Below are 12,905 nucleotides of genomic sequence, written 5' to 3'. Positions count from 1 at the left end.
AGAGGTCTGTAAATCAGAAAACCAGCTATGCTATGATGGGGGGAAAAGGTACTGCAGAAGCCTAAGGACTCTGCGCCCTCGATGTTTTCCATCAGGATGGGAGAGCAGTCTAGTTTTTTATTGTAAATTATGGCGATACCGCCCCCCTTCCCACTCGGTCTGTCCCTTCTAAGGATTTTGTAACCCGTAGGGATGGCCGAGGAGATAGTAGGGGTGGAGGCTTCGGACAGCCAGGTCTCAGTGAAAAATAAAAGATCAGGCTGGTCGTCTAAAAGTAGGTCATAAATATGTGGCTCATGCTTTTGCATAGAGCGACAATTTAAAAGGGTGGCCTTTAAGTCCTCTGTTTTCTTATTGTTTTTACACTTATTGTTGCATGGGAGGATCTTGGGTGCGAGTTTCCTGGGCTGGAGGAGAGACCAGTTGCACCTATTGTATCGAAAGTCTACCTCCAAGCACGGATCAGCCGCTGTACACTGACATAATGGCAGCCGCCTAAGGCTAAGTAGTTTTTCCCTATTGTAATATAGTGGAAGAAACTCACCGGAGGGGAACTGGGCAGCATGGCCGGTGCCGGATGCCTCCAGGACATCGACGGATGCAGACGGGCGCAGGTGGGCTTGCCTTTGGCTTGCCTCTGGTGCACCAGCAGGGCGCCCGCTGCACGCGTCCGTTTGCATTGGGAATACATAGGCTAATGCCTATGATGCAAACTGGATCGCAAACGCAGCTGAGGAAGCGGAAAAAGCGTGGGCGGAAGTGAGGAGTCTGATAGTAGCCCCTGCCCTCCACACACTTGGCATATCAGCCGCGGTGGACCAGGGCTGGAGGAAAAGCGAGAAGTGAATCGGAGCAGCTAAGGAGGTGTAGGCCAACAGAATCAAGTAAAGTGCAAGTGCGCATAGGTAGGAGAAATTGTTAAAAAGCACAGAGTAATTCAGCCACACATATATAATTTAAAAGGTATTAAAAACCTAGTAGCAGGACAGGGAACACTAATTCCTACTGCTGTCAGCTGAGCATGTCCGTTTACATAAGGAATATATAGGCTAATGCCTATGATGCAAACTGGACCGCCAACGCAGCTGAGGAAGCGGAAACTGCGTGGGAAACAGGGGCTCAAATTGGATCATAAATTCAAAGCGGTTCTGAACAGGGGCCTTCAAAATATGTTTGGCCCAGGGCCCCCAAATCCTTAAGATGTCCCTGCAACTTATTCAAATCAAAGGGAAGCAAGTAGTTGTCACCTGTCAGGATAAAGTTTCAAGTTCCAAACCAATTCCAAATTTTGAAATTCTATTGCCTTGCAATTATGAGGAAGCGGGCAGACAAGTTATGCTTCATTCTTTCCAAGCAGTAACTGAAGGTGATTCCAAAATAATCATTCGTACCGTAGATACCAACGTAGTTGTTCCTCCGATTGCACGATTTTAAAACATTGGATGTCAAGAATTGTGGTTAGCATTTGGTACAGTAAAACTTTCTGCTACTTACCAGCTCATAGTATTGCAACAAGCTTAGGAGTTGACATATGTGAATCTCTGCACTTTTCCCATGCTATTACAGGCTGCAACACCACATCGGATTTTCATGGGAAATGGAAGAAAGCAGCTTATGACATCTGGATGGCAGTATCTTCTGCTACTCCCGCATTTAAATTTCTGTCAGATAGACCACATTTTCTTGATCCTGCTCGCCTCGGAAATGTCGAGAGATTCATTGTACTAATGCATAGCAGCACTTGTACATAGCATGAAATAAACTATGCTTGCCAATTCATGTTTGCAAGTGGTAACAGAACTATTGAAAACATCCCACCTACCCAAGACGCTGTTCTTCAACATATTAAAGGATCTGTATACGAAGGGGCCCATGTCTGGGGTCAGACTTTAGTGCCTATGCAAGAATTAATAAATTTAAGTGATTGGGGCTGGAAGCAGATTGATGGAGTAATGGTACCAAACTGAACAACCATTACGGAGGCATCCGAGGCATGCAAAGAACTTATTTGTTGTGGGCGCAAAAGCTTGTGCCAAAATCAATGCAAATGCTCAAAGGCGAGCCTCCATGCACCGACCTTTGCTTTTGCAGTGGAAACAGATATCAAGATTAAGACAGTATACAAACTCGAATCATCAATGTTTCGTATTATAGTAATGGTATCAGGGTTTAATATAGTCTTGTATTGTTTAATTTAAAAGGAAACATTATCCACATGTTCATAGTATGTGTTGTAAGGATACATATGATGCAAATTATAAATGTATTTTCGCTGCAGTGTGCGTTACTTATTCCTGGCATCCTTATTGGTGCCCATTTTGATTTTATATTAATGACACCATAGCCTAGATCCAATGTGGTCATGCACATGACCTGCACTGATGTGTACACATGAACTTTTGTGCCAAATTTGACACAAATTGGAAGATTTAAAATGATTTTTTTATAGTCGTCGGCAATATTGGATTTCAATTAAACTATATGAAGTCATAGGCAAGATACACTTGGGGTCTTGCTCTTATAAGATTACTATTACAAACACTAATATCTGTACCAACATTCAGCTTTCTCTCACAAAGTGAACGATTTTTCAGTCTAAACGCCATATCATATAGTAGAAATATTTTACAGCAGATCTCTGCTTTCCACCAGGGAATATTTGAAAATGTACTTCCTTTAAGCAAAAGATCAAATACCCTAACATGAATACTGGATGGTAATTAAGCCTATGTGAAATTTCAATTACATTTGCGAAAAAAATTACGTATACAATTTCACATGATTCTTTGCTTGGGGGAATCTTGTTTGAGCAGAAAATACCTTGCAGAGAGAAATTTTCTGCTCAACCTCTCTTCAGCTGGTATGGTTTGTCTACACTGAGTATGACCTCACACAAGTTACTAGCAAATCTTATTTCGAGCCATTCACATACCTGTATGTAAATGTTTGTTAAACCTAAAAAAAATGACACTATTTCGGACAACCCTAATCATAATCTGGTACTTCTCAAGGCCAGGGAAAAATGTTTTGTCCCTTTCGCTCTAACATGCAATGAATTAATCTCATAATCAATGCTGTCCTTTAAAGTCCTCTTTCTTTGCGAGTCTACAGATTGCACCATGCTCCCAGAGAGATTATATTGCCATTTTGTTAAGTAGCTGTTTGACAGTTTACCATTCCCACCACTGGATGGATATTCAAACTCAAAGAGATAAGGATGATTTAGCCTTAGTATGGTCAGCATGCTTTAATCCATGCCAGGCATTTTGTCCTTGCACAAATACTTGCTTGGTCAAGTTTCTCTCAATTATTAGCAAATGCAGAATGTCATTTCAGGAGTGATGCCTTGTGTTTAGCCTCAAGCTCCATCTTTAATGCTGGCATTCTGTATGAAATGGATCAGATGATCAAAAGGTTAGTGCTTGGACACCTTCTCCAGAATAACAAATGTGTTGTAAATGGGTGGGATCATTTAATATTATAGACATTGTTCATTGACCCCAGCATTTTACTTGTGGAAGACATTTTACAGTGTTTGTATGTTGAGGTGTATCTGAAAGGGTGTTGTTAACAACAGGTTCCCTACACATTCTGGTTTTGTGACAGGGTATGACCTGAAAGGTATGGGCTGTGTTCTATTGAAACTGCTCACAAAAACTATTTTTCAAAATCCAGAAACAAAGGATCTACCTGTCTTGTCAAGTTACAATTGCAGAAAACCCAAACAGCATAGCACCTGCTTCTAACTGGGCAGATTAAAAACTGCCTTCAAGAACCAGATGTCGGAGCACCAATCCACACTCTGACTCTTTACCATGTGAACAGTGGTATTGCACTATTCAGCAGCTTCCTCAACATCTACATTAATGTACTGAACTGCACCTCTTCCTACCTGTTGGCTTAAATTACTATAAAAGGTATGGTATTTTCACTCCTTTTAGGACAGGCCTGCAGTGGGTGTGTCCTTTATGTCCACACCATCTTTGTTACTAACATGCATTGACTAGACAACAGTAGCAATCAACACTCCAACCCACCTGACAGAAAAAAACGAACATCTCCCAAGACAAATACAGGACTCAAAGTCATGAAAAAAATCAAACCTGAAATCAACAAGTTCAAAACACAAATTACCAGAGGTAAAGCCCGCTCATGCACTGCACTCAGTAGCTACAACAACACACTATTGCAAATTAGGCTCAGTCCTTTCCTCTTCCTGTTAAGAAGCTGGAAACATAGGTCCTCAAGGTGCACTCCATCAGCCACTAACAAGGAAACTACCTGCTCATTTTACTATTGGTGAAAATCAAGGAAGGGTTCCCTAACACCTCTCTACACCCACAAAGCCTGCTTTGTACATTAACTTGAATCATTACCTACTTCTACTAATATGTTCACTGCTGGCATGCCACAGAACTAAGCTTGTACTGAACAAGTTTCAACACATTTATAAAGTGAGAGTTAATCCTTGGAAAGCTTCTGTATAGAATGTTTCCACTGCCTAACCTATGTCTGAACATTTTATGTCTGTGTTACCCTAAAATGTATGTCCTGTCAGACTTTGCTGAATGAATGGGTTCATCTCTATGCTATTTTAAACTACAGGTCTTCCTGCAACATATGGGATGCTCCGCAGTTAATACAAACTCATATCGAAATCACCTCAAAAGTTGAGTGATTTTGAGTTCAGTCAAACTAGTTTCTCCTGGTTGGGGTGGAACATCAGGGAGGGCAATGTTACTCTGTGATCAAGCACCCATAAGGAGAGAGTGGAGCCCGGCCATAGACTGCTCAGCGTGGGGTTAGCCAGGGGCCTAAATTCAATGGTAGCAGGCCAGCCGAGTATAGGCTGAAACACCAGACGGCCCCTCAAGGAGGACTTGAGGAAGCTTTGCTATGGGTTGTGAATGAAATAGGCTGCCATAGTCTTATCCATTTCTACCATTATGACCTGAAGATTAAGGATTAGCAAATGCTGGACAAGAACAAAAAACTAGATTAAAGATAAGAAGAACTGTCACTGAAAAACGGTCCATAGAGGAGGCAGAGGGAAATGTGTGGAGTGGTTTGGGGAGGTATAGATAAAGCAGGGGCATTGAATATGGGAGGAGATGAGGAAGACCAACACAGCAATGGTGGCTCACAAGCCAACCCACTACTAAGCTTATATGAAGAGGAAGAATAGGAGCACAGTGTGTTGCGAAGAAAGGAGCAGGTGCAGAGGAAACCAAATGCAAGATGACATAGAAGGATAGGGATTAGAATGAAATGGTTCAGTGGTCTACAAAACAGGCTTAAAAAACAAAAAATTAAGTGGGAAATGGGTGTGGAGGAGGGAGGGAAGAAGGAAAAAGTACATGGTTCAAGGGTGAAAGGGAGCATGGTAGGGGCAGTGAGAGAAGAGTAGAGGGAAGAGGAATTTCAGGAAGTATAATATGACCAGCATCAAAAAAACAAGAAAGGAGGGGGGGGGGGAAGCATCAAAGGGAGGTACAAATGCCTTGAACAGAAGTGCGTGTTCCTGAGTACACAGGAACAGCATAGGTTGGCAAAGCTGGGAACAAGAAAGTAGTGCCAATTCAGCTTGTATTTCACAAGATGGACTACTTTTAGAAATCTAATGTTAATCAATTTCCAACTTTTGTTCTTTGGATTTAGAAATAGGTTTTTGACATTGGTTGAAAACTTTTATCTCAAGGAGGATTTTGAAGTGTGGAGTAATGAGCTAACAATCCCTCAGTGTGTGCTTAAACATCCAGTGCTGATCTGTTCAACTACCCTGCTTCAAGGTCTATGATACCTATAGAGATCTGACTTCTTACAACAGTTAAGTTAAGGTGGTGAAACACTTTTTACAGAAATGTCCTACACTCTGATACACCCCTTAAACATTTTGAGTTATTAGGTTGAACACAGGTACAATGAAAAACACAGGCACATGGTTTCAGCATGGGAATATTGGTAACCAATTTTTGAATTTCCAATTCATGCTTTAGATTAATTTTTATTGCTGCTATGCAATAGAGGGTTTTTAATTCTTCTTTGAAGGCTATCCACTGATGCTGTGAAAAGCTAGCTAGCAAAAAGAAATGCTACTGTAGAGGAGGTTCAGAGAACAGATATGGAGATATGCGATGACGAAAATAGATGGAAAATGTCGTGTAATGCGAACTGGTGCAGAATGCATTGTACATAGCCCCTCAAATTGGACTGTATGAGTAATGTAACTGCACAACCAACTCACCTTACTCTTGCCTGTTCCAGCATTTCCCACCACAAAGACTGAGTGACGCACTGCCAGCAGCTCCTGAAGCTGAACAACCTAGAAATATAATTGGGAAAAAGATTGAGAGATAAGAGAAAAGACAGGTTTTCTACATTGTTTGTTTTTCTAGTTAATAACTAAAATAATTATCAATGGTCTACAAGATTCAACCATTCCATTCCTGGAAAAATGCATTGAGATAACTATTTATGCCTTTTGTTTTTATTCTCCTCCCCATCCCCTCCCTCAGATCTTCTGGCTCGGGACGCCTTGTTGTCCCCAAGGTGTCCAGAGCACGGATGGGCGGAAGATCCTTTAGGTACCTTGCAGCCGTCAGATGGAACACATTACCCTTAATATTGCGTCTCGAACCATCTGAACTAATCTTTAGAGTCAAGCTCAAAACTACACTATTCGAACAGTAAAGTATTCCACTTCTGTAGGTTCCAGTTAGCAGCCGCTCCTTAGCGCGGGGACACGCCGCTGTGCGTCACCAAGCGCTTTACAAAACTCCCTAAATAGAAATAGAAAAAGCACTGAGGATTACTTGTTTTATCACTTTCCCTTACCATTCATACATATTCTATCCAAATTATGTACTGTTCATAAAAAGCAAAAGTGCATAACCCAGACTTTGTCAGTACTATGAAGTAGTTTATTTTAACTATTCAGGTATTTCCCTTTTTTACATGGTTAGCTTTGGCTTCTCCTTTGCTACTAAGCAAGCATGTTTTGCACTATAATGTGTACTTTATTAAAAAAAAAACATAATAATCCTTCAACCAGGAAACAATTTTGAAAAAAAAAAGAAAAAATAATTCCAATGTCACACAAGGAGGCTACTACGAAGGGATGCTTTCGGCAATGATACAGTCAAGCTTCCCCATCCAATACTTCTAAAAAATAAAAGTGGCCTTTGAGCTACCCACTAAACAGTGAAAAGATACAAAATAATAGGAATTTGTAAAACCAAACACAAACCAGAAACTCTACTATTCAGCTCTCCACAACCAGCACTCGACTACTATTTTCCTAAATTCAAACCCATTATGTTTCAATGATTTAGAAATATTGAAAAAAGTATCAGTTCACAACTCTACAACCCAAACTGTGCCGCCTATTCTATAAGGTAGGAGGTTTTTCTAATATAGACTCCAAACATCACAAAGTATTATAAGGCCTCAAGTAGGCAACAATTTCACCAATCCAAAACACCTATGGCTGATACTGTGTGTAGAAGAGGCACCATTTCAGAGTGGTGACCCCGGATTTTCAGTCTTTTTCTGGACAGTATTTGTGCTGGAATTATGTTGCTGTGCAATGTGACATGCTTTTCGGGGACAGAATGAATGTGTTCTGGCCTTAATTTGGTACTGTAACATTTGTTACACCCGATTGATGTATTTAACGCTACAGTGAAACCACTGGAATTTGGTGCAGAAAGTGCAACAATGGAGTGGAGTTGTGAATTGCAGCGTGTATTTACACTACCAACATATATGAAAAAAATATATGGCTGCCAGGAGCACAACGGTGCTCCAGCTGGACTACAGTTTAACACTGCAGTAAAATACGGAAACAAAAACTATCTTTACATGAAGGAAAACCTCTGTTCATATATTAATAAATCACCCCTAAAGCGTGCTTTTTAAGCCCACTTGGCTAAGTACTTAATATATATATATATATATAAAAGTGCACCGTACATATTTGGATACTGGTGCACTCACAGTGACTAAATATGCAAACCACTTATTACTGTGTAAGTTAGCTAGATCCTACGTGAGCAGGTCTAGGTATAATTACAAACCCTAATTTCTATCTGCCTAAAGAAATTCTTGCAGGATGATTCAAAGTTATGCTTCACCTAGTTTTAGAAACTAATTTCATGGTGAAGTAGATTATATTTTTGATAACTTTAAAGGAAAACTAACATTAAAAAATATACTGTGCTGCCTTAACAAAATCTGTTTAAGAACCAGTTTGCCATTCCGCTCACCACCAGAGGCTAAGTACACAATCCTGGCTGGAGTTAAAGACCCTTCTTAAAAGAGGACTGTAGGCTAGCTCTGTGCCAATGAATGCAGAGTTGTTTTCAACATCAGGTCACTTAACAGGGATTAGCCAACTGGAGGGGCGACAGGAACAATTGGTAGATCAAAGGACAGCTTTTACACTTTCAGATTTGACTTGAAGATATGCAATGAAGCTGACAGGATCTGCTCCCATTTGTTCCCAGTGCATTCCTAGGATTTCTGGTTTCAGTCTTATCAGGTGGAAAACGGTTCCTGGCCATAATAGAGCCATGAGACATTATCTAAACAAAGGAGTGGTTTAGGGTGATCCGGAGTCCTTTCTGGTGGAAGAAGAGGGTAGCCATTTGGGATTTCAGGGTTCTAGACTTTTTTGTTTTTACAGTGCAGTGAATGCATTGTTCTGCAAAAGGAGGTGACCTAGTCTGAGAAAGTAGATGTTAATTGAGTAGGAAAAATTCTCCAATCACTGGCTAGTTCACGGGATAAGAATGGCACCTCACCACCATTTCCTCAGAACATTCCTGGTCCTGATAAGGCTACATTTGAAGAAAGTCTTGCTTCTTGCTTGAAGAAAAGAAGGCTAAGGGACTCCAGACTTCTGTAGCATTGAAGAACTGGAGAGAGACCTGGTGAATAGAAACCTTCCCAGAGCACTTAAGGACTGCAGAAGTAACCAGAAAGAACATTTCCAGCCACTGGAGAAAAGTGGACCGTATTTTTTCATCTCTTGAGGATCAGGAGATGGTGCAGAGGCTTGCCCAAGGAAGCTGCACCCAGGACGTGCAAACAAAATCTAGACTCGTCACGTAGAGCTTTTTGCCACTATGAAAACTGGTTCAGCTAGACCTCTAAGTAAACGTATCCAACCTTATGGAGCTCTACGGCTCCAACTTCCAGCTTTGGCCCTCTGGAATACTTTAAGAACCAAAAAAGTTACAATGTATTAAGGTAAATCCCTAGACTGAGGTGAGGAGGCAAACTAGGTCAGCTGCATAGGGATATATGTAGTTATAAAATCCAGCTTAATGCCACTTGAAGCTTCTGGTGTCAAAATCAATGGCTTAATTGGAAGGGTGATGATGTAGTCTCCAGATTCTAATGATCTTCACCAGTTTCAGCCAAAGACCTTGCCGACTGTAAGATTGATTTAAACAGAATTAGACTAAGTCAGAAGTTAAAAACTTTGACTTGAATTACTTGCGGGCATATCTGACCTCTTCTCCATTGCAGCCAGTCTGAAATTGCACCCAAGTCCTGGTCAACCATGAATTGATTTTTCAATGACATTTTCCTTTTTCTAGCTGTTTTGCCTTAAAATATTAAAACTTCTTATTTCTAGTTCCCATTATCTAACTGTAAAGTTTTAGCTTATTAACATTTTCTTTATATGTCTGAACTAATTTGGGATTTTTCTTTTTTTTAGTTTTTTTAACTTTAAACATTTTAGTGGTGTTTAGACTTAACATACATTTCTCTAGCTTCTACTTGTGCAATAGCTACCAGAAGAATGAGCAGAGTTTCACTGAGACCTGGGCTGAGACTAAACCGGGTTTGCCTATTGAATTGGTAAGGCTCCCCATTCCCATAATATTGCCCCACTTTCGAACACTACAGTCCTAGCTAAATATATATTGCTCTTGAAATTCGAGTCTCTCAGAAAAAGCATGGAAGGGAAAGGCACAAAGTAATTGCAAAAACATGTATAAACCCAAACTACTGCACGCTGCCATTTGAAGTTTGCAACTGCAGAGATTCCTTTTCTACCATGCAAATCCTATTTTAGGAGTTGGCAAACTTGAATCTTGTCCTAAAATAAGTCGATAATCCACACAAATTTGGCATTTGAAAGGGGTGCTTTGTAGGTGTGCCTTCTAAATTCTTAATTGGAATGAGATGTAGCCATTTTTGCAACCGACATCCTGTTGGAAAACACTGAAAAGTTACTGACTCCCAATTTATTGTGGTAACCCATTTGCAAAACAGAAGGGGTTCCCTTTGGAAACTGCGACCAGGAAAAGCTCATCGGGCCCCCGGTTTCCATTGGTTTTGCATTTGCTTCCTGAGGCAGGCAGCGTTTGTTCCGCTGCACCTTTGCAACCCACTGCAGCAACTTACATTTACACTTCGGGCTGCTGTTTTGAACGAAACACTAATTAAAAATGTATTTAAATTCAGTACCTCAAAAATGTGAGGAATCTGTGCTTCGTGTAATGTCGTTTATAGCGATAGATGTAAAATGCAAGTCACATTAACACATGGAGGCAAGGTAGCAACATCAGCTACTGTCTGGACCACCTTAAACAGAAACATTTTAGTGAAGACTGAATCATCTGTTTTTTTTTTTCATTTCACTATTCTCACATGAACATGAAGCTTTTCTAATGATTTGATTGTTACTATATTAAACTGCGGAATGTGTATGCCCTGTAGTGCCTTTGATACACACCACACAGAGTACATTCAGGGCACACACACTGCAATATAATTTAACCTTCAGGCCCACTGCGCCTGCAGTTATTTTGATTGGAACTCTTAAGGGGGTGTAATTAAATGCAACAGCTTTTACTTTGAGAATAAAGCTCTCTTCGGGCTGCAGGTGAAGCTCCAGGGTGGACTGCCGGACCATCTGTTCAAAATGCATGTCACGCTTCCTGGGTACGTCCAAGGCCGGAAACAGGTCACTGATCAGGCCCATGAAAACAGGGATGTCATCTGTCACTATTTTAGGCAAGTTGAAGTCTCTTAAAGCCCGCATCAGAACCTGAAATCACAGAATGGCATGATACATTGACATCTTGGTGCTGGAGTGCAATACAAATGTGAATATTAAACTCTCCTGTTGTACTATATTTGACTGCAAGGTTTTAAAAAAAAAGTTTCTTCCAGCACCATAAAAGGCCAAAGCTGTGAAGGCAAGTGCTGCGTATTGAAAATCTGTTCTCATAAAGAAGTGGGAGTGGATGCAATAGCGTCTCTAGTCGAGAATTTTAGAAGGGCACACACTTGGGTAACAGATAAAAGAGGTGAGAACATCTACAAAGGCTACACACACACACATATATATATATATGTATATACATACATATATATATATATATATAAAATCTACTGGCAGTCACTAGTAGATAGTTATAGTTAGGACCGAGTTCCCATAGGGAATCTGAAAATTCTATTTTGAATAACTTTGGCGTCGGTTGACGAATCCTCGCGAAATTTTCAAAACTAATGGGGCGCTCCACTCAGCTCCTACCCTGAAAGTCTCGGGGTGATTCGTCAAGCGGGGGCTGAGAAAAAAGGGGGGTCCCAAAACGCGTTTTCCCATGCATTTTCCTATAGGACCTTTAGTCGAAGGTACAGCCCGAACGGCTGAACAGAATTACTTGAAATTTGGCAAAGAGGTTGTCCTCAGGTCAGGCATGTGCCTTTTGCATATATGGAGTCAATCTGTTCAGTATTTCCTGAGAAAATTGCAGTTAAAAGTACATAAATATCTATAGCCGCGCACTGTGCGCGCACCCTAACGTGCGCAAGCGTAATTCTGATTGGTGGTTACATGTCAGTCAACGTTCGAATCGGTCGAAATCAGGAAGTGTCGTCCGCCATTTTGTTTGTTTTGGGTGCGACAGGGAAAAAGAGAGGTGGCGAACGTGAAAAGGGGGCAGGGTAGAGAGTTCCTGACCCCCTAGCCTTTGTCAGGGGGTCCCTAAAGGACCCCGAAGGGTGAAAAAAACATGTTTTTTTTTTGTTTTGTTTTTAAATCGCGGGGTGCGCGCACGGTGAAAAACCTTTAAAAAAAAATATAATAATATATACATAACTTAGCATTTAAAAAACCGTACAAATTCACTTAAAAAACCATAGGTTTCACACACGTTATAGTTCGGAATTAGCATTTAAAAAACCTTGCAAATTCACTTAAAAAACGATAGGTTTCACACATGTTATAGTTATGTGGACATTTCACTTGTAAAAAACCAATGAAATTCCCCTGTTATAGTTAGTTGAGATAACTATAACTCGCGCGACCACCACTCTATCACAAGGATGATGTCATCAGTGATGTCATGAGTGATGCCACTGACCATGTCATGAGTGATGTAATATGTGACATCATGAGCAGAGGATTGCGGGCGCGCGAGTTATAGTTATCTCAACTAACTATAACGGGGGGATTTCATTGGTTTTTTACGAGTGAAATGTCCATCTAACTATAACATGTGTGAAACCTATGGTTTTTTAAGTGAATATATATAGATATATATATATTCCGCTCCAATGTCCACCTGGGCGCTCGCAGCACTCTTGTGACGGGTGCAAAAAAAATGGAGGTGGGTCCATTTAAAACATCAGGCTCAAGTCTTTGTAAGAAAACACTGCACTCACGGGGTAAGTTGCACTCTTTAATTTAGCGAGGACGCGTTTCGGCGTTCTGCCTTCTTCTGCTCGCTTTAGTCAAACAGTAAACAGCGTGTGCATGATTGTTCTTTAAACTAGTAGATAGAATCCCATTGGGCGCAGCAGGTGAAAGGAGAGCAGGGATAGGTCCATCCTCCACCTATCATATTCCCCCTCCGTTGTTCATTCGGGAGACCTCTTGTAAATTG

General features: G+C 40.8%; 1 protein-coding gene across 1 annotated transcript in view; it reads right to left on the bottom strand.

Annotated features, from left to right (window-relative positions):
• The window catches only part of DNAH11 (dynein axonemal heavy chain 11), a 3,007,685-nt gene that overhangs the window by 1,682,794 nt on the left and 1,311,986 nt on the right, over positions 1-12,905 (bottom strand). Inside the window, exons 38-39 of the mRNA XM_085631597.1 lie at positions 10,868-11,062; positions 6,245-6,322 (exon numbers count right to left, since the gene is read on the bottom strand). Coding sequence (XP_085487723.1) covers positions 6,245-6,322; positions 10,868-11,062 — 273 coding nt within the window. The remainder of the gene's footprint in view (positions 1-6,244; positions 6,323-10,867; positions 11,063-12,905) is intronic.

The sequence above is a fragment of the Triturus cristatus genome, chromosome 10 (genome assembly GCF_964204655.1).
Source record: "Triturus cristatus chromosome 10, aTriCri1.1, whole genome shotgun sequence".
In the NCBI taxonomy this organism is placed as follows: domain Eukaryota; kingdom Metazoa; phylum Chordata; class Amphibia; order Caudata; family Salamandridae; genus Triturus; species Triturus cristatus.
Note: the sequence above shows the minus strand (reverse complement) of the source record. Positions and strands in the feature narration are given on the sequence as shown.